The sequence below is a fragment of the Mirounga leonina genome, unplaced genomic scaffold (genome assembly GCF_011800145.1).
Source record: "Mirounga leonina isolate KUSES-001 unplaced genomic scaffold, KU_Mleo_1.0 Mir_150, whole genome shotgun sequence".
Lineage (NCBI taxonomy): Eukaryota > Metazoa > Chordata > Mammalia > Carnivora > Phocidae > Mirounga > Mirounga leonina.
Window position 1 is genome coordinate 8822617 of NW_023270374.1, and position 21956 is coordinate 8844572.

Below are 21956 nucleotides of genomic sequence, written 5' to 3' on the forward strand. Positions count from 1 at the left end.
TTTCCATTGCGGTACCCCCAGAGGTCACACATTCTTTTAGAAAATGGCTTTTTATTTTTATTTTTGCTATTGAGTGTCCTGCCACCAAAGTGAAGGCAGTTAAATATTAGTTCATAGTATCTTAAGTTTGCATTTTTTATTTTTGAAGTTTGGTTGATATACAATGTTATGTTAATTTCTAGTGTACAACATAGTGATTCTACAATTATATACAAAGTATGTAAGTTTTAAGGTGAATTCGGGGGATACTAATTTACTTCAGAACTTGGGGTGAATAAGCTACTCTTTAGAATCTTCTTAGATAATGCATAGTTTGGAGATCTCAGTACTACCCAGTCAAGCTGTTTATTATGGAGTGACCAAATATCATCCACTGAGCAACTGGAATCAATTTGAATTGCTGAATAATTTAAAAACATTTCAAAATTCTTGAATTAACGTAGGGTTTTTTTTTTTTTTTTTTTTTTTTTTTTTTTGATAAGCTTCCTCCTATGCACAAATCTGAGAGCTGACACAGTTCATCTCTTTTTCTGATTGGGCATTTTACTCTTTTCCCTTCCTTCCTCCTTCTCCCTCCCCCCAGTATTGATCTATAACTCAGTCTACTTTAGCTGGTTCGTTTGTAGCATCTTATGATCTAGTTTCCAGACCTTTCAAATAAATTACTCATTTATATGAAGTAACCATAATTGACTTTTCGGTTGAGAAACCCAATTCACCAAAGTGGCTCGGGAGAGACATAGTTCATTTTGCTCTATTATCAAATCAATGTTCAAATAATATTTTAAGATTATTTATTTTCCTCAATATGAGAAAAATGTCAAGATTTATTTCCCATATTTCTTAAATGTCAGAGGAAATTGACCTGAGCTGGGGGAACTCTCAGTGCCTGGCATTTTACAGTTTTCAGCCCAAGGATTAAGAGACAAAGCACTGAGCACTGATTGTGAGTGTTGCCCTTGTGCTCAGTAGACTCAGGTTGTGGAGTGTGAACGAGGCTGGTTCTTGTTTTTCTGGGACTTGCTAGACTAATTGGAGAGGTGACATCAGCAGGGATGAGACCCATGTGAGTGGGATGAACTAGGCAGGTGTATGAAGGGAAATTATTTCTGAAGTTTTATCAAGGGTGGATGATTCAAATTAGACCGCAGACAAGCCTTGCTTTGGAATGTGGATAGGAACTGGATGGCACTGTAGCCTGTGGGAGAGCAAGAACCAGGAATGATATAGGGGCTCATAGGGAGGCTGGCATTAAGTAGAGGATGCACGTGGAGAAGACTGGGCTGGGGTAAGAGGCAGTTATTTAACTTTCAGTCAACCCATCACATTTAGCAACCATTTGATGGGTAACTCAAAGTTGCAGGCACTGTGCTAGGGCCTGGGGATAAACTCAGACAGGTAGAGTCCTTACTTTTAAGAAGTTCAGGGTCTGGTGGGTGAGACAGGGAGGAGGACCCTCTGACTAGGGCATGGGCTGGAGGGCTCAGTGAAGGCTCTCCAGTTGTGCGAGATCTGAGCTGAGTCTGGATTGATGGCTGGGAGCGGGCCAGACCAGAAGGGGATGGGATTGATACAATGTTGAATGGCAACATTAGTTGGGGTCAGAGCGGGAAGGACTTTGTATACTGCTGGGAGTTGGATTTTATCCTAGAGCCTTTGAGAAGTCACTGGAGTTAAAGTGCGGGAGCCTCACGGTGAGATGTGGGTTTGGAGGAATTCCTCTGACAGCAGGGTAGAGTGTGGGTGGGAAGGCACAAGGCTGGAGGCAAAGACACTGGAGAGGTGGTGGTGGCCCCAGCTGGGACAGTGTCTGTGGAGCAGGGATATGTGGCATGTGGCCATGGTTGGTAGATGAGCTATCGATTGCACAGGACTAAGTAACTGACTGTTGGCTGTGGGGATGAGGGAGTGGAGGTAAGGCTGTTGGATGGAATGTCACATGGACCCTGAAGTCACCTCTGATAGTTAAAGGCTCGGCAGTGAAGTGGAGGCCATGGGCAGTAGACTGTCTCCAGTGGACAAGGGGCTGAGCAGGATTGATCAGCAGGGTGTGGAGGGAAAGAGGGGACTGGAGCCTTCCTTCTTCTTTCTTTCATCTCTGGAATATTTGGAAGTTTGACAACTCTCCTGGAATCTACAATGGATAAATACACCAAAGGGTATTCATAGTTTCAACATTGGTTGGAATTCAACCATTATAAGCCTTTTGTGGAGATTACAGTGGCTTTTCCATGGGTATTTTTAGTAACTAGAGTGAAATTTGCTCTGTATGGCTTAAAATCCAGCATTTTTGTTATAAATGCTAATACTTTTAGAGTAAAGGTATACCTTTTTCTTATAGTTTTAGTTTTTAGGCTCAGGAAGGAAGCAGTCTGGGCGCCTGGGTGGCTCAGTCGATTAAGGGTCTGCCTTTGGCTCAGGTCATGATCCCAGCATTCTGGGATCGAGTCCCACATCAGGCTCCCTGCTCAGTGGAGAGTCTGCTTCCCTCCCTTCCCTGCTTGTGCTCGCTCTCGTGCTCTCTTGGAAAAATAAATAAATAAAATCTTAAGAAAAAGAAGGAAGCAATTTAGGAAATTGTTGCATGTGAAATTTTCTTTCTGGAACAGATGGCCTCCACCTAATCTTGACCTGTGATTATTATTTTTAAAAATGTTTATTGCTTCACAACTTTATTTTCGGAATCACAAGCAATTTAGAGTGACCACCACTGAGGCCTCTGTTAAAAGATTTTCCAGCAGAGCTGCCCCAGTTTTAAGATTAAGCAGTATTGCGCTTTAAGATGAACTAACTTTCAAGATCTTCAGAGAAGAAAAGCATTGCTTCCATCTGTGATTTTCTTAGACTAAAATCATATTGCAGAAAACTCTGAAAATTAACACAGCAGTAAGACAGTATAAAGTACCTATTTTAGAATCCTCAAGGACATTTTCTTGAAAGAAACTGTTTAGCCCATAATCAGCATAAAGTGTACACAGTATTTGTCATTTCTATGGTCCGGGATATGAAGGTTCCCAGATAGAATCGTGTTCTCCAGTACTCCTGCAGGTGCGATGTCACCTCAGTCACCGTGATTAACAGCGCTGATAACCTTTCCCTTTAACAAAACATCCTCGCACATGGCCCGTCCCCTGAAACTGTGAGCTGATCCACTTCAAGCATATCTGGTATACTTTCAGATCTCCTTAGGTAATCCTGAACCTTTGTGAAAGAACTGCCTAATTTAACCCAGGGCACAGGAGGAAAATTCCCACTTTCCATGTGTCAGAGATCCTGCATTAAGACTGTAAGAGATTTGACATCACAAGCGAGAGATCTGGTGTGGTTTTGACAGGCAGACACTGCCTTGTAGGAACATTCATACCTAGAGTTTTAAAACCTTTTCCATGTAGCCCGTAGCCCGGACTGCAGTTTCTGACTGAGTGACGTTCAGCCGTCCATCCAGTCCCTGGATTTACGGTGATTTCCATGTTAATAGCCTTCTGCTCCTGCAGCCTTTTCAACTGCTGCAAGAGAGATACGGATCTCAGGTTGTTGGTGTTAAATATTTTGAATTTTCATAAGACTCAAACTCATCAACATGTGCTTTTGGCCCTTGAGCGATTTCCATCAGTCACCAGACTTCATACTGAGTGTCCCACTGTTTACAGCTGCATGTGTTTTATTTGTGACTTCCACGACAAGTTCATTGGCTGGGTTCATTAGATGGTTAAGAACGTAAAGCTCCATCGTGACACTCAGATTATCTACGTTAGACACAGAAATATATTCTTTGCCTTCTCCCAGAAGGGTATCGAGCAAACCAGAGTTGTAGAAACTGGCATAAATGTCACCATGACCTGGGGTACCAAGCTTCTGTGTTTTCCCCTGAGTAAGATACATCCTTTGTTGCAGGCAATCAGGATTCTTTATTAATCCTTGGGTACCTGCATTGATTAAAAATGTAGATTTTTCAAATGAAATGTTTGTTTTTCTATAGTATTTATTTTTGTATCTTCATTTGTATTAAGAGTGCTCATTAGCTCATTAGAATAAGAGGAACATTTCTATTGTAGATTTTGTTCAGATGTTCAGTTTGCTGAATGGTCACATCTAAAAAGGTATTCTGATTTCACACACCTGTCCGACTTTTTGGGCTTTTGCAGCCCATGCTGGTCCTCAAACTGCCATTGAGTTTTACCACCACCAGCTGGTTCAGCACAGAAGATAAATATCATTAGGTAAGCCCTGGCCCTCATCTCTTCATAGTGCTGTATCGAATCTTTTGGAAGTCCCTGGATTTTCCCCCAATCCACAGAAGGTCCCTTTTCTTGCAAAAAATCTATGAAACAGTTTCTGAAAATCCATTAAGGTATTTCTTTAGTGTGCTCAAACTCATGTGATGGTGCTGTGGTATTTTTTCTAGTTCCTTCTTCGAAGATCATTCCAGCTCTTGTTCAATGACTTTTTGGACCTGAGAAGCATCATCTTGAGACATGGCTTTGCTAAGATCTCTCTGAGCCATGCCTTCATTACCATAACTGGCTCCTCCTTTCTTCTCTTACTCCCTGGGTTTTTTAAGATTCTGTCCCCAGGCCATTTTTCCCCTCAGTTATTCCCTTACCCTGATTCTTTTTAAGAGTGACCTCAAGCTATTGGTGGTAACCTCACCTTGACATTGGGAAACAGTCTGGTATAGAAAGGCCTAGAAGCTGATAGGTTGGCAGGGTGCTGGGAATGAGGTCATCTGGAGGTCATAACACTCAGATGACTTCTTAGGTCCCAGTAAGTCAGACACTTGTTGTTTTCGGTCAGAAGCCACAGTACAATTTATGAGCCAAGAGTAGAGATAGTGTCAGCTGATTTAGGTTGTACCCATATTCTGCCATGTGACTTTACAAATAAAACTTAAAGGTCAAAGTACAAAGGTAGTGAGTTTCCCAGTGTACAAAGTAGATAACATTATAGAGTGTGTCTCATGAGAGTAAATATAAGGCCAGTTATCACTCTGTCAGATCAAGATAATGTTAGCACAGTGCTTTCCAAGCTTTCACGTTCATTGGAATCATTAAGGGCTCTTGTTACAGCACAGGTTCCCATTCAGTAGGTCTGTGGTGGGGCCTGAGATCCCTCCTTTCTAACAAGCGGCCAGGGCTACCAATGCTGCTGGTTCCTGAGCTGGAGCTGCTGTCTTTTGGGGGTACACAGCTCTTTGCGAAAGTGAAGAAAGCTGTGGACCCTCAGAACAGTGAACCTATCACCTTCCGCCTCCTGCTGCCACATCGCCGCGCAGATGATTTTAAGGTTGTGAACCCTTCGAAACCCATCCAGCATCTTCAGGTTTCAGAAGTGGCTAATAGATGCTCATAGGACATAATGGTCTTTCAGTTGGTGTCTTCTCTAGTATTTTTATAGCGTGGATTTTAATTTAAAACTAGGGAGATACTGCCGTGGTTACCTACAGGGAAGAATAAATAATCATGCGAAGGGCCTTAAACTTGCGCCACTCCAAAGGTATAAGGCTATGAGCCTTGGAATTACTTTGCCTCTGACTTCCAGCAAGAGCGGTGGGCACGGTGTGAGTTGCATTCCTTCATGTTTTATAAGTAAGAATTGACAAATAGTGTGAGCACCTGTTGGAATCCCTTCTGATCTTCCATCCCTGGATGATTGTGTGCTCCCAGCAGGTATTTGTTGAAAATAGTGGTTTTAAAGTGAAAGATCTAGACCCGTTCGGTTAGGGACAGAGAAATGACCCATGTGGGAATGGGAGGGATCGAGATGTGGCAGCCCATGGTGTTAATTAAACTAATTGTGTCGTTCTCTTGCTGTGGGCAGGACCTACTTTTGGTAGTTGCATGCTGTAAGAAAGAGGTAATTTTGTGAAGTATTTACTTTATGGCCACATGAACATGGGGGACCTCAAGGCAGTTCTCACTTTTGGGCCCAAAATGGAGCTACTCAAGATCTGGGCACTGTGAACATGGTGGTGGTGGAGGGGAATTTCATTCATTTGTCTTTTAAGCTACTGGTCTGTTCATCCAGGCCTATACTTCTTCACACTGGCTTGGAAAAGTTAGACCAGGCCATGGGAATCCATTGTAGTTCTTGAATGGTGTTTACCACATACTGTTTGGATTTCATTGTTCTGGCTGGTTATTTATTCTGCCCGTTCATCCTGAGGTTGCCAGGACACCTGCTTCCCCCACCCTGGGATTATTTTAAAGGAATTCCCAGACATCATATTATTTCATTCATAAGTATTTCAATGTGTGTCTCTAAAAGGTTAAGATTTTTAAAAAAATCATCACAATATCATTATCACACTAAAAATGGTAGTAATAATTCCTTAATATCAAATTTGTATTTAGTCAGTGTTAAAGATTTCCCTAGATATCTTATAATTTCTAAAAATGCCTTTTTTGTTTGCACTGAAATCCCATTGGTTGATAGGTTGTTTTTTTTTAAGGATTTTATTTATTTATTTGTCAGAGAGAGAGAGAGAACACAAGCAGGGGGATCAGCAGGCAGAGGGAGAAGCAGGCCCTCCGCTGAGCACAGAGACAGATATGGGACTCGATCCCAGGATCCCAGGATCCTCATGATCCAAGCTGAAGGCAGATGCTTAACCGACTAAGCCACCCAGGTGTCCCTGGATGATAGGTCTTTAAAGCCTTTTTTCAATCTATAGGTTCCCCTTCCATCTTTATACTCCTTGCAGTTTATTGTTCTTGTTATTGAATAGGCTAGGTCACTTACCTGCTGCCCTTCCCAGAAGCTAGATTTTGCTGATTGCGTCCCTGGTATTGTTTGATGTGTTCCCCCTGTGTTTCCTGGCATTCACTATCCATCAGCTCTAGATCAGAGTCCAGCCATTTCCGTGGGCCAGGGACAAGATTTCTGCGGCAGAGGTGTTGGTGTTTCAGTTCTAAGGGACAGCATGTCTGGTTGTCTCCTAGTGGTGGAGTTAGCAGCCACTGATGATCACTGCCTGGAGCCACAAATACACCAGAGTTGCAAAGTGCTGACATTCTAATTCTGTCGCTCCTTCTTCATTTATTAGATAGAATACTCTAAAAAGAGGAACTTTCCCAAACAACTATTTGGTTAAACTTAAAAACACTTGATTGTTTAGGAAATGCAGGGCAAATGCTTGAGTCTTCCCTTTTATATATATATATTTTTTAAGATTTTTATTTATTTTAGAGACAGAGAGAGTGTGCTTGTACAAGTTGGGGGGAGGGGTGGAGGGAGAGAGAGAATCTCAAGCAGGCTCCACACTCAGTGGAGCTCGATCCCAGGACCCTGAGATCATGACCTGAGCCAAAATCAAGAGTCTGACGCTTAACCGACTGAGCCACCCAGGCGCCCCTACTTACTAGTTTTTAAAATAATGAGGTGACTCTTTTGATTCTCCAATGGGGACCATTTGGTTTTTATTTTTTAAATTATGAGTTCATAAGTTGATGCATATTTCGTGTGTTTCAGTCTTTTGCAGTTACCATTCTCTGCTGCTCAGATTTGGCCTGTGGGGACTTAGTTCGGGTTGGCTCTTGAGTCCTTTTGACGTGGCTCTTATTGGTGATTTCTCACTGTGTAACACAACTTAGGGGCTTAAAGCCCCTAAACCCCCAATTTAGGGGCTTATAACACCATCTATTATCTCACCGTTTCTATGAGTCAGGAGTCGGGGTAGGGTTTACTTGGGTCCTCTGACCCACTCAGGATCTCTCAAGGATGCAGTGCAGGGCCTTCCAGCCTGGCTGGGGAAGGGGCTCTCCCAGGCTCACCCAGGTGGCTGCTGACCGACCACAGTTTGTTGCCACGTGAGTGTCTCCCAAAGTCTCGCAGTGTGGTGTGTGGCTGTCCCCGTTGCCAGGCCTCTGAGAGAGAGACACACACACAGGAGCACCAGCAAGTCAGAAATCAGAATCTTTTTGTAATCCTAACTAGGAAGCAACAGACTATCACTTTGGGGGTCTTAGTGTTGTAATCATTGGAAGTGAATTGCTAGGTCCAGCCCACTCCCCGGGGCAGGGGATCACACAGGGTCACAGACACCTGGAGGGTAGGGATCACCAGGAGCCGTCTTAGAAGTTGCCTATGGACAACTTGGACAAACCAGTAACTTTTGATGTGATAGCTTCCTGCTTTCTTGTGTTAACAAGATAGTTCAAATATTTGGATTGAGTCGTTCTCCTAATAGCCCTGACTCTAAATGGAATTTAGAGACTATAATTTGGGCATAAGATTCTAGGCCTTTTCAGAGGACAAAGCTAGGGAGTACTTTCTTTTCCTTTTTCAATTTCAGATAAAGTTTATGATTTTACTTGACCTCATCCATCTTATGTTTGTGTCTCCGTTCATCCAAAAACCTTGGTTCTCAAGGCCACCACCATAATTACTCAGGTATTATCCCATAGCGCACAAATGGAAATCTCTGAATGACAATGCTTACTTTACTGGCAACAATCTGATTACTGAAAGTACTTTGACTTCTTTACAGTTCTTTTTCTCCTTGGGCCAACACCCCACTACATTCTGCAGTCAGATTCCAGCATCCGGTCAGGATTGACATTGTCTTTCACTGTGTGCCACCAATGTACAGTTAGGTTCCCTTGTCTCAGCTTACTTTTGAGTTTTAGGTCATTTTATTTTAATTTAATTTTTATTTTTATTTTATTTTTTAACACTGAATATATGACCTGCACTTCAAGCTTTTTTTTTTTTTTTTTTGACACTGATGTGTTTTAGGTCACTTTGAAAAACAATCTTGTGTTATTTTTGTGTAAATTATTTTCCTCACTCTAAAGATGATCTACAGATCAAGATATGTTTGTAGACATCTAGCGTCTATCCGCTCCACTCCATTTTCTTCTTTCTCCATAGTTGGCCTCTTGAAAAATACGTAGGCTATCCTTTTTGTCCTTAAGTAAAAGTGGTAGCATTCTCGGTAGACTTTTCTCCACTTTCTATTCGCCTCTTAACACTAATACATCCTGGCTACCAGCCCCTAGCAGAATACGGAGACCATCCTTATTCCTTTGTCAGTGACAGGCCACTCCACTGTGTAGATACATGTCATTTATTCTCGAGAACTATACTTCTTAGGAGTTCTGTGGACTTCTAGTTCTGCTGTTTTCCAGGAACTGTAGTTTCCGAATGCTTATAGAAAGAGGGTGGGAGGAGGGGGGCAGTGCCCTGGCTGCTTCTAGAAGCAGTACCTGTTTGTGACCATTCATACCAGTTTTCTTCTTGGTTCTCATCCTGGGTGGAGGGGAGGTGTCTATTTTTTCGTAACCAGGTGACAGCAAAAAAAAAAAAAGCATTGCTCTTTTCATGAGTCACACAGCCCTCCACAGTTTCTTGTCATTTAATTTACACTCCTTTTGGCTTGCAGTTAGAAATTCTTCCAGGTTTTGAGAACACATTATCTGTCAGTCTTAAGTTTTTTGATGGTGGCATCTGTTTTGTGTGTCTTCATGTTTATATCAATAAGGATTTGGGAGGAGTGGTATCACAGATTGTGCTTCAGATGCCATTTAAAAACAAACCCCCATATATAAAAAGTAAATAAAACAAATGTTTTAAAAACAATCTTTTCTCTCCTAACTAGTACTGAATTATTTGTGTTGCAGGGAAAAGGACTTGGAAGCTAAATTCATTATTCAAATGGAGAAAAGCAAAACAACAATCACAAACTTAAAGGCAAGTAGCAACCTGGCCTTGCTCCAAGAGCCTCCATGTTTGTTTTGTTAAAATAATTTGTTGGTAAATAAAACACATCTGCCATTTCCATACCCCTCCTTCTCAGTTCAACTAGCCACATCAACTTGCACTTGGCTAGGGCTCTTCCATGAAGCAAAAGGGTGATGCTCTGTCTCCTCTCCTATCCCTGGTTTCATTTGATCTCAGAGCCCTGGTATGTGAGCTCATGGGTTTAACCCAGACTCAGCATTGTTATCCTGTACCCTGTGGTAGATCCTTAGCCTGGCAACTGGCTGAATTCTGTGAGTCATTAAGTAAGTGTTAGCCCTAAATTTGTTTCCATTCTTTTTTTTTTTTTTTTTAAAGATTTTATTTATTTATTTGAGACAGAGAGAATGAGAGAGAGAGAGCACATAAGAGGGGAGAGGGTCAGAGGCAGAAGCAGGCTCCCTGCCGAGCAGGGAACCCGATGTGGGACTCGATCCAGAGACTCCAGGATCAGGACCTGAGCTGAAGGCAGTCGCTTAACCAACTGAGCCACCCAGGCGCCCAATTTGTTTCCATTCTTAATGAAAATAATCATGTTTTGTAAACTTTGCAAGAGGAGCTTGTTTTATTATTCAAAACTCAGGGGATGAAAGATTAAAAAAAAAAAAAAAAGTTTTTTTTTTCCCCCCTGAAAAAGATAGTCGAAAAAACCAGAATTTTCTAGGATAACATGTTCTTCCTTTTGCACTTAAAATATCCTATTTTTTTCCTTTGGTCAGTGAATTTGTTAAGAACCGTGAATACTTTTCACTTGGGGGGAGGGTGGATAAGAGTGTAAAGTTAATAATAATAAATCATGTGCTTTATGGACCCAACCCCTCTGTCCTCCTATATTTATCATTAACTTAGAGGTTTGGGTTTCTGAGGCCTGCTGCTCCATGGCCAAGTGCAGATCAATCTCTAGTTGGATTTCTGTTAATTTGTGGCTCAAGGGACTGGATATGTTGACATTCAATCTCAAAGTAGTGCCACTTGATCTCCAGTGATAGAAGCAGGGGGAATGCTCCTATCTTCCAATTGGGCCATGCTCTGGATAATTTGATAGTCTTCCTTTGAGGCTCTGGTGTCTCTTTGCCTGAGGCATTCTCCAGTGAAATGTCTTTCTTCTCTGACCACAATCCTTGTACCGTCTAGCTCTGTCTGGCCCTACCTGGCTTTCCCTCCTTTGACCTACCACATCTTCTCACATTTCTGCCAGTCATCACTTGATCATTGCCTCCTGTTAGTTACCTTTGCTTTGATTCATGTATCTGTGTGCTCACAGTGTTTTGGTAAAATCATTAAAAAATTATATTTACCGAAACAGAGTGAAGAGACCCTTGGCTCTGGATGTATCTCTTCTTTGTGTGTTGTGGAATCTATTTTCCTTGATTACTCTGTTGCTTTTTGAGTTTTACAAACATTTCCTCATCTGATATAATGAAAACAGATGTCCAGATTTTTAACATTTTAATAATAAGAACCATAGAAATTGTTTATTTAGAGAATCTGAATTATGTTGGAAAATATCATGCTCATTAAATTTTTTCAGCATGTGTCCAGGGAACTTTGTGAAACTTTGGTGGCTTATGATGATTTTTAAACATGGTTTTTGGTTCCGTTTAGGTATATAGCAAGGTAGACAAGATACACGCAAACATCTGCAATAAACTCATAATAGAATATGTCCTAGGAGAATCTAGCCTCTCAGAAGTGGCAGCAATTACTTCTGGATATAGTGCCCAAGGGGCAGCTTCATGGAAGAGGAAGCATCCGACCTGGAGTTTTTAGTGGGGCCACAAAACTGCACAACTCTAAGGGGCTCTAGTCACATCACAATCTATGTGGTTAGCAGCCTCTAGAGTTCTGCAGACCCCAACTCTGGTGGTTTCAGGTGGAGGGAACAGTAAAAAGTTTGAAGCCAGTGGAAAAATACGAGTCTGGGTGGAGTGTTGGGTTTGTATAAGAGAATCATGATAAAAAGTCCAGGAAAGTAGCCATGTGTCATAGCATAGAGAGCCTGGATTGATGGGAGGAGTTCGGGATCGATCAATCGATCAATCTATCTATATCTATCTAGGGGGTAGTCAGGAGGAAGTAAATGGTTTTTAGAGTGTAAATATGAAAAATGACGATCATTGTATATTTTTTATGAATTTTTCTTTTTTTTAATTGGATAGATCAATTAGCTGTCAGGGCTTTTTGCATTATTATCTTATTATCCTAAACCTTTCCCTCTAGATACCAGAAGGAGGGACTGGGGACTCAGGAAGAGAACGGACCAAGACCTTCACCTATGACTTCTCTTTTTATTCTGCTGATACGAAAAGTCCAAATTATGTCTCACAGGAGATGGTATGATATTTTCATAATCTTTATTTTGATTTCCATATTGAGAAGAACTCTTTAAAACATCTTGCTAATTTTTTAAAATATAATTTATATAAAATTTGCCTCTGCTAACTTAGCTTTGTTTGTTACATAGCACCATTTATCTTAATTAAGCCTGAGAAGAAGTCAGTCCCCACAAAGTTGATTTTGTTTTTCACTTCTGAGCATGATGATCATAACTTTTTTTTTTTTTCAAAACTTGGACATGACTACTGTTTTGAAGGAGCTCTGCAAATAAAGCAATTTGGAGGCGCCATTTGTATATTGCTAAGCCTGGCAAATAGGCCACTCAGCTCTGAGTCCTGCTGCGATGCAGAGCTTTAGGAGTTAGATTTCAAACCCAAGTCCCATTTTCTGTGAGTGGATCATTATAGGATCATTATAAGATTCTAGAAAGAAGGATTCTAGAAGAAACAAACTTTTTTTCCCCCAGAATTTTTCTAGAATCTAGAGTGTAGCTGGAAATTGTCGAGGAAACCCATGCTATAGGCTTTTATGGTCTAAAATGTAGACATGACATGGGCATAGAGGAACAGACCCAAAGATTCTCGCAGTAAACCATTGCATGTTGGCGTTGCATGTGAGCAGGACAAGGGCATGTCCCTGGGACCAGCTGGGTATTTGAGCAGAGCAGAGTTATGAGGAAGCACCAGTGAGAGAGGAGGATTATGGGCTTCTTCCTGGCTTGTTAACAGCTTCTTTAAATATATTGCTTCAGGACTGATGTGTTAAAACTAGGATAAGAATTCCTGTTTTGCCTGCTCTGGGTTATAATCCATGAGGTGGCATCTTAAAGTGCTATTATTGTCTAGTTGCTTGCAACTTGGTGTGTCCACATATGAGAATCACCGCATTGCCTAGAATGTGTTAAAAATGCAAAATCTTGACCAATTTCAGATCCACTGAATCAAACTGCATTTTTAGCAGGTTCCCAGGTGATTTGTACCTACCTCAACATCGGAGAACTATAGTTGGTTAGGAAATGGTATGTGGAAGCTATTGGCTTTACTGAGGCAATGTAAATGTTGGCATTAAGATAGACAACTTAGAGGAATTGTTCAGAGGAGAGGGTTAGAGTGATTGTATCCAGAACATGTGAATTCAGCATCAGGGCAAAAATAGAAAGGATGACAGCAATAAGAATGAGAGCCACAGAGAGAGAGGAGTTGCCTGGTATGAAAGAGGGGCCAGCAATCAGTGCTGCCTGAGTTGGCACTGGTGTCTAAAACTCTGCTTGGTGCTCGTATACCCTGTCTCACTTGATTCTTGCAAGACCAGATTTAACTTTAGCACTGCGTTTTTCTTTGTCAAAGAGACTCAGTAAGCTTAAATAACTTGCTCAAGTCCATAGACCTCGTCGACCTAATAGTAGCAGAGTTGAGGTCCTAGGGCTGAAGTGTAGGGCAGTGGAGATGCCACTGGAAGGCCTTCAGGGCATAAGAGAGAAGGGTTGGTTTCTTCTAAATAATAGACGGATAGGGCAGCCCTGTTGATGAATAAATGAACGAGTGAGTAATGTTAAAAACCAAAATTCAGCCAAGTAAATTTAAAGATCTAATTGGCTTTATTCATTGATTCATGAATCCTGCAGCATCCCATCCAGCCAGTAGAAAGGAGTTTCGAAGAGCTGTACCAAATGGAAGGATTTTATAGGTAGAAACAGGGCCAGACAAGTAGCAAAAGAAAAGAAAGGATTGTTTCCGGCAAGATCATCTTCCCTCAGGGGAAGAGTAGAGGATGTTATTAGGTGGATCACCTCATCTTCCTCTGGGGGATGGAGAAGGCCCATATGACAGATTACTTCATTGGTGCTGATCAAAAATTCCTGACTGACCAGTTAAGACTACATATCTGGGGGAGGTTGAAATTGCAATTAGGTTAGGTATTGAACCCCGGTTTTGTGACTTGGCTTAGCATAAGTGACTCCATTTTGGGCCTGTGGTTTTCTTTTTAACAGCAGTGCAGAAGACTTTGCTGCTGAGGTAACTGATTGATCAGCATTGGTAGCTAGGAGTATGGGGAGGAATAGAATGTTATAGGTATTGGAATCCAGATTTTGGCTTTAATATTGGAATGGGAATGACTTGGCTGGTGTCAGGGAATTTGTTAAGGGAAAAGCCATTTCATTCTACAGTCTTCAGAATGTCTTCCACAGAGGATGGACGAAGAGCCATGAAGGTTTCCACTTCTAACTTACCCAGTGAGCGGCTGGATTTTCCTCCTTATTTAACCTGAATTTGAGGCCTTTTGAGGATAGAGGGCTGTGCTGAGGGAAAGTCCATAATGGGAGGAGCAGAGTGGTGTGTGACAGCAGGGCCTGGCACGCTGGAGATGCTCAATAAACATTTGCTGACTGACAGAACTTGTCTACAGATGGTGGTTAATTTATGGGAACAGATGACATTTCCTGGTTCTACAAGAGTCAAGATCAGGGAAGCAGTAACAAGTTTAGCTTTTTTGGAAGTTAAAAATAAAAGCTCAGAGTTTAAAAATAGTTTTAGTTTGTGAAAACCTGATAGGGATAATTTCCATGCTTCAGGTGGATGCGTAGCATCTCTTCTCAGGTGTTTTGGGTTTTTTGACTTTATTTATATAGCTATATATAAATAGCCTGACATTGTTCCATTAAATTACAAAACTAAAAAAGCAGGAGATGTGTTAGTAAATACTACTTTCTAGCAGAATCACATGTTAATAAAATCAGCATAGATACAGGAAAATACCTATTTTTTTAATCACTGTATTAGAGAAAAGGGTAATCTTCCTTTACCCCTAATGTTAAAAAGAGCTTCAATTTTGACTGTTGATTAAAGTTTTCATGCTGCCTTATCTGGCACACGATTTGAGCTGTCAGGTCGCATCCCTGCTATTAACAGGGGAAGATGCAAGCTTAGCATGATGTCAGTCTTCTTCTCCTTCTCATCTGAATATAAGGGCATCTTGAGAAAATATATCATGCCTATTACTGTAGTTCAGCTCAAGTTTCCCTTACGGTTAAACAAATACCCAAGTAAGATGACCAGTAATATTTCTTTCTTACAAATTAATTTTAGATTTAGAAAAAAAAATCAGTGATTTAAGTCTATACTCACATAAATTAAAGACCATTAAATAAGGTCTGATTTTTCTAATGGTTCTTCAAAAGTCCAAAGGGAGGCTTTGATCTCACATAACCTGTTCCTTGATTCAACCCTGTAGAAACTTGAAACCTACAGTCTCCCAGTTGACAAGCTGGATGGGTGAGTCTTTTGTTTTAACAGTGCCCTCTTGTGGGCAGTTTCCCTCAAGTGAGGCCTGTGATGCCTTGGATGACCCTCAGATCAGCTTGAAAATCTGTGCTGAGACAATCAGCAAGGTGGATTTTGGGTCACCTGGCCAGGTGAGGATCTCAGCAGGGTTTTGATGCCAGTGGGGGAGAGCAGGTCGTAGGTCTCACAAAGCAGGCCCTCCCTCCTCACCTTGCTCTGATAGGTGATGCTAAACAAGTCCTTCCTGGGAGCCGCAGGGGGGTAACCTGTTTTCCTTGCAAGAACCCCGGAGATGTGGGCAGTGGCCTGCTGCTTCTGGGTCCTGAGCCAACTCTGGGTGGGTTGCATGAAGACTGAGCCTGGCCTGGGTCTCAGCACCTCCAGACCTGCATATTCTAGGCCTGTTTTGTAGCATGTCCACCAGTGCTCCATGCCCCCCCGCCACCCCCACCCGCTCTGGGCCCCCAGGTCGCTCAGAGAACTCAAGCTGAATCAGCTTTCTGGAAAAATGGGTAATAGTAAAATGGTGGGTGGGATTTTAACCCTGGGAAAGAGTTTTATTTTGAAAAACTTTTGGGTTTGATTTAAATATATTTTCTATGACTTTGCTTTAGCCTCAGGCCAAAGGTGTTATAGAAGATCCTTCTCTTATTCTTTGGGACTTTATGTAAGGCTGTTCTTCCTATCCAATGGCACCCTGTGACATGGTAAAAATGATAATTTTTATTTTTTGTGTAATCAGGGAGAATTGAAGAAATATTTAGAGTTTCTCCTCATGTTCCATATACAGTGCTGAAAGCTAACCTTGGATGGGTGGTCTGGAGCTGTGAGTCTCCCTGGGATTCCGGGTTGCTTCTTCACAGTTTGTGGGAGGAGGTCCTTTCAGGGAGGGCTGGGGCCTCGTGGCTGATGTCAAGGATGTGGGAAGAGGCCACATAGTGATAAAGTCTTTAGAAGCACAAGTTTGGGGGTCAGAAGTACCCAGGTGCAAATCCCAACTCTGCCACTCACTGTATATGCTCACTCATCTAACTTCTCCCCCTGAACGATGGACCTAAGTGATGCTACCCACCCAGTAGCATTTTATGAGGACTAATATATGAACACAGTGTGGTCTGCTGTCATAGTTGAGAGTTGAGTAAGTCATCCAGAATTTGAGAATAGGACTAAAAAATAGCCCCTCTTAAAGCTGAAATGGATACAAATTAAGAGCATTAATTTTGGTCATTTTGGAAGTGACTCCATTGAAAGGATAGTTTGTAAATCTTTGACCAAGAAACCGAGAAAACAAAGTTGAAGCAAGATGGTGGCAAGATGGTGCCCGAAGAAAGCTGAAGTCTGGTTGGCTGTGTTATTATTTTGTCCTTGGATGACAGGCTGTATTATTAGCAGGAATGGTTTACGTGGAGCTGAGATTGAGAGGGCTGGTGTTTATTGGCCCTCTCCAGGGGGTGGCTGGAGGGCTTAGATCCCCGCAGGGGAGATGCTGGGTCTCAAGTTTAGCTAACCCAGCATCACTCATAGAGACTGAACGCTCCTGAGGGGTTGACGAAGCTCCCACCTTGGACTGTGGTGACCCCACAATGCAGTGCCTCACCTCCTCCTGGCTCTGACAAGAACCTGATCATGCTGCCTCGTGACATCCCTTCAGCTGCTGATGCGCCTCGTTTTTTGAAGGAGGGAGGTGTTTTAGTGTGCCTGTTGGTCCAAGAAGGCAGGAGGCAACATGAAGGCTTGTGGGGTTTGGAAAGCTCTGGTTGGTCCCCTTCCCAACTGTGTGTACCTAGGACGGCCACACATCTCTACTGGCCTCATCTACATCAGTTGTCTGGGTGAAGGATTTGTCCTTCATCCTCTTTCATTCCCCAAAGTGTCCCACTGCAATTAAGTGGTGTGACAGACATGGACTCAGGCCATTGTAGGTGCCACTCCAGGCCCCGCACAGCTCATCTCCCTGCCCTCTCCATCCTGGGAAAATATTCAAATAGGAAAAAGCATCTGGACTCTAACGCAGGGGAGCCTGACCATCTCAGCCTCATTCACACCCACCCATCACTCAGCTCTCAGAGAACCTTCTGAGACTTATTTTGATGAAGAGCTGGACCCTTAAAATGACAGCATTGATTTGGCATGGTTTGAGCAATAACTTCTGGCTGCTGTGATTTTTAGGTTTTGAATATTTAGTTTCTGGAAGCTCTGATAGAATGAATAACTCTATAAGTTTATTTAATTCTGAAATGGTAAATCATCATGCTTTAAAATCATCTTTGCTTCTTAGATATGATTGTCACTTGGCCATGTTTACATTTTTATATTTCAGGGGTTTTTTGTTAAGTAGGAGAAAGGATGGGGTTGCTTTTTGCTTCCTTAAAAAGTTTCCTTTTGATTAAAAACGGGGGTACATACATATTCTGTTAATAGTTCTGCGATGATTTATTTATGTGGTGTAATCCTTACAAGACGAAAGTAGCATTCAAGAATATTGTCAACATTGAGGGAGCTTTTTATTAAAATCCATGGTAATTGTATCTTTTGTGTTTTTTTTTTTTTTTTTTTTCCTGCTTTCAGGTTTTCAAAACCCTTGGCACGGATGTCGTGAAGTCTGCATTTGAAGGTTATAATGCTTGTGTCTTTGCATATGGGCAAACTGGATCGGGAAAGTCATACACTATGATGGGAAATTCTGTACGTTGTTTTACACTGTGGGAAGAAAATTTCCCATTATCTCTCTTTGGACTGATAGAACTATCTCTTTTATCTACTTGGTCTGTACTAACTTGCTTTTCATGTTCTGATCATTCTTTAGCAATAAGATAAAACTCAGTAATAAGTTGGACTAAGTTTCCTTTGATTTTAAATTAGAAATAGTTTTAAGTTTATAAGCATGAATAATTGGATGCAAGTCTCAGTTCATTTTCTGTTTTTAAAGGCTTTATAATCTTATCAAAAAAGTGTGGTGGGCCCATAAGTAATTTATTCTTCTTTTCTGCCAACACAACAGTTTGAATAGAATAACTGAACTCTGTTCTTTTTTTAAAATTATTCAAAACATATTTTCCTTAAGAGAAATGTAAAAAAAAAAAAAAATCTGGTGGAAAGGTACTACATAACTCCATCATATACATAAAAAGAGAATTATGCTGTTTACATAGAGTCTATATAGTTACGGACTATGTAGAGTTTAGTAGTTATGCTATATAAACTAACAGACATTAAAGTTATACTTGCCCCAAAATATGGAGGAGTAAAAACTAGACATTATTACAGGAACTTTGTCTCGTTCTGTGTTTTCTCCAGATCTAGATAGTGCTGGTGTGTTTTACTTATGTCGTAGTGAAAACTCTTCATTTCCTATCAGACCTGTGGCCTGTTGTAGCTGTGGAGGTACTAGCCGGTGATCACAGGGCTTCCTGCTGGCACGCACAGTGGGGTCTTTAATGCCAAAGGTTTGGTGGTTCACAGAACTAGTAGTGCGTTTTTTAAAAAAGATTTTATTTTTATTTATTTGAGAGAGAGAACGAGCAAGGGTGAGGGGTAGAGGGAGAGGGAGAAGCAGATTCCTCGCTGAGCAGGGAAGCCGGACTCGGGGCTTGATCCCAGGACCACAGGATCATGACCTGCGCCCAAGGCAGCCGCTTAACTAACTGAGGCACCTAGGCGCCCCAAAGTAGTAGTGGTGCATTAAAGGAGGGTGGGTCTTTCCTGATGAAAGCATTTGACCTGGCTTCTTAAATTCAGGCTTTTCCTTTACAGAAGTAGATAAATGCTGTGCTGTGAGTCCTCAGTGCTGAACAGTGTGGAAGACTACATAGGAGAATAAGCAGTTAGTCTCAGGAGTTTCACATTTCCTTTTATCATAACTTCTCCCTTCCTGGTTTCCCACTGTGCCTTTGCAAAAAAAAAAGTCTTCTCTAAAAATGAAATTTGCATGTTGATCCGCCAGTAGCTCTTTTACGTTAAGTTAAACATTCATAAAGCATTCCTAAATTACACCTGTTTTTCTCTGACCTTATAGTTAGTTGAACCCTGTTTGGGTCTTCCTTTTTATTTTATTTTTTAAAGGCACACACACAAAAAATATGGCAAAAAGCCCAATTTTCCTTGATAAGAATTGGTACCAACTTAATGTTGTAAGGGAAAAAAAGTTCTCTTAATGCTGTGATGATATTTTTTTGGGGGGGAGGGCATGTTGGGTGAAGGTAGGGATGGTCTTTGGAAGGAAACACTGAAGCTCTGAAGTTTTGGTTTCCTAACAAGAACATTTGGCCTCATCTTTAATATCGTTCTGAGGCTCATCAGCTTGTTAATGCCAGCTGAAACACGAATACTCCTGAAGATGCCCATGTCGCATAACTAATATGACGTATTAAAATCTGTCTTGGAAGGCCAGAGTTGGGATGAGTGCATCAAAGGAGGGATATAATACATGTTTCAATGTGGTCCTGTCACCTAAGGGTTAAGACAGTTATCAGCTACTTTGCTTACCAAGGTCTCATTGGTGTTTTTCTTTTCTGCTCAGTGTCTGTTTCACCTTCTTTGGTCATTTGACGCGATCAAATTTTCCACATTTATTCTACAGCTGTAGACCATCTTGTTTGAAAGTTTAAGGAATAGATCTTCTTTGTTTTCAAGTCAGGATTTAACTGATTGAGAGCTGATAACTGTATATTACTCTAGACCTAGCATGTAGAAGTTAGAAGGCTCCATCCTCTGATTTCAGAGGCTAGGAAGCAGTCCCAAGGGGGTAAATGCTGTATCTGGGGCCCTGCAGTGGTAGGCCTGGAGTTGACATGAAGGCCCCTTGGGTCTAAATCCACTCTGGCAAATTGCAAATTCAGCCATCGGTTGCCTTTATTTCCAGTGACAGCTGTGGCATTCCTCCTTCCCACTGCAGGGCGATTCTGGCTTAATACCTCGGATCTGTGAAGGGCTCTTCAGTCAAATAAATGAAACCACCAGATGGGACGAAGCGTCTTTTCGAACTGAAGTCAGGTAGGGCCCATGGTCTGAGTAACTGAGTGTGTGAGCTTGGTTGGAGCTTCTCTCTGGGCACGAGGAGTAGATAAAGGATAAAGCCTTTGGATTCCTGAAGGGAGAGTCTGCCTTTTCTCCTCCTGTACTATCATAGCTAGAGGCAAAGCTTAAAGTATGTCTGTTTTTAGTGACTTTCCTGGGTGCAATTTGGATTAGGATTTGGGGTGGCTAGTGGGAATAATCCTGCTTGGTCAGAAACTCTGACATAGGATGTTTATCTCGAATAGAGTGAGCTTTTGACTTTTAAGTGTATACCCCATTCACTTGCCGCCTTTTATTTGAGTAAGGTTTGTTTTATTCCTTGTGTTGGTAGGATCACTGTACATCTAATCTTTAAGTAAATCTGGATGGTTGAAGTGTTGTTTTCCCTCCCTGAAATTAAACCTTGGCGGGGAGCCAGTCTTCTCATTGGTTTTGAGGACAAACATGGCAATCAGAGGTCCTCATGGCTGCCTGACCTCTCAGTGGCTATGTGGCCTTGGACAAGTTGTTTAAAAAACTCTATACCTCTATTGCCTCAACTGTAAAATGGGGATAATAGTGGTACCTGCCTCTGGGCTATCTTAGGGATTAAATGAAGAAATCCACTTACCGTGCTAAGCATAGTACCTGATACATGGCTACCACCCGTAACTGTATGTTGCTACTGTTACTGTTTTGTTCTTATATTAATGGGGAAATAATTTTACTGAGTTCAGTCCTATTTAAATTTTTAGCTACTTGGAAATTTATAATGAACGTGTGAGAGATCTGCTTAGGCGGAAGTCATCCAAAACCTTCAATCTAAGAGTCCGAGAGCATCCAAAAGAAGGACCGTATGTTGAGGGTAAGAGCGAATATTTCACAGCTCTCTTCTTGGGAATTTGTGTAAAAACAGTAGTTTCAGGGGAAAAACGTAAGATAATGGTGAGATGTGAAAAATGTCCTTGTCTTTGGCATTTTATTCTAGTAAAAACGACGTGCTGGCACTGCAGCTGTCACTAGTGTGAATTTGTACTTCACCGGGCATTCGCTGATTCCGTGCGCTCGCCAGTAGATTTCCTCTGGCTCTCAGAAGAAGTCTCTGCAAATTTGTTTTCCAGGGTTCGCGGGCAGCATAAGCAACCCTACAGGCTGTCTCTTTACGTGGCGCTGCATCTTAGCGGTCTGTTTTTACTGACCTTAAGGGTAGCCTATGAGCATCAGGAGATTCTAAGACTTCTCACCTTGTGAGAAGAGCACTGGCAGAGTTTCCTGCGCTGCGGTCCTCAGCATCTGTGTTGTGATGACACTAGCTGTGCCTCAGGTAATGCTGGTCAAGGGCTGGCCCTTGCTCAGTATTCACACACAGGCTGGGTTTGAGGCTGCCTGGATACTGCAGCTCCTGTCGGCTGACTCGCGGAGGCGGCTGAGTTGTGGCCGACCGTAGGAATCGCGCCCAGAAAGGCGCGTTCCTGTGGTCTTGTCCTTCGTCTGTGTCTCATTGGAGGCAAGGCTGAGAACTGGTCCTGGGCTTAAAAAGGTGTTCCTGTTTTGGTTGTCTTTTTCACTTAGTGATACCAAGTGTACCCACAGGACTCCATCTGCATT

The 21956-nt window shown here is 41.9% G+C and overlaps 1 protein-coding gene across 4 annotated transcripts in view; it reads left to right on the top strand.

The window, feature by feature from the left end:
• Window positions 1–21956, top strand: part of KIF16B (kinesin family member 16B) — a 296746-nt gene that overhangs the window by 26766 nt on the left and 248024 nt on the right. For 3 of the 4 annotated variants that reach the window (XM_035005811.1, XM_035005813.1, XM_035005812.1), the window contains exons 2-6: window positions 9618–9687; window positions 11956–12069; window positions 17922–18038; window positions 20248–20345; window positions 21104–21213. In XM_035005811.1, the coding sequence (XP_034861702.1) occupies window positions 9618–9687; window positions 11956–12069; window positions 17922–18038; window positions 20248–20345; window positions 21104–21213 (509 nt within the window). Of the gene's footprint in view, window positions 1–9617; window positions 9688–11955; window positions 12070–17921; window positions 18039–20247; window positions 20346–21103; window positions 21214–21956 lie in introns of those variants that run through there. The other variant, XM_035005815.1, reaches the window with a different exon arrangement.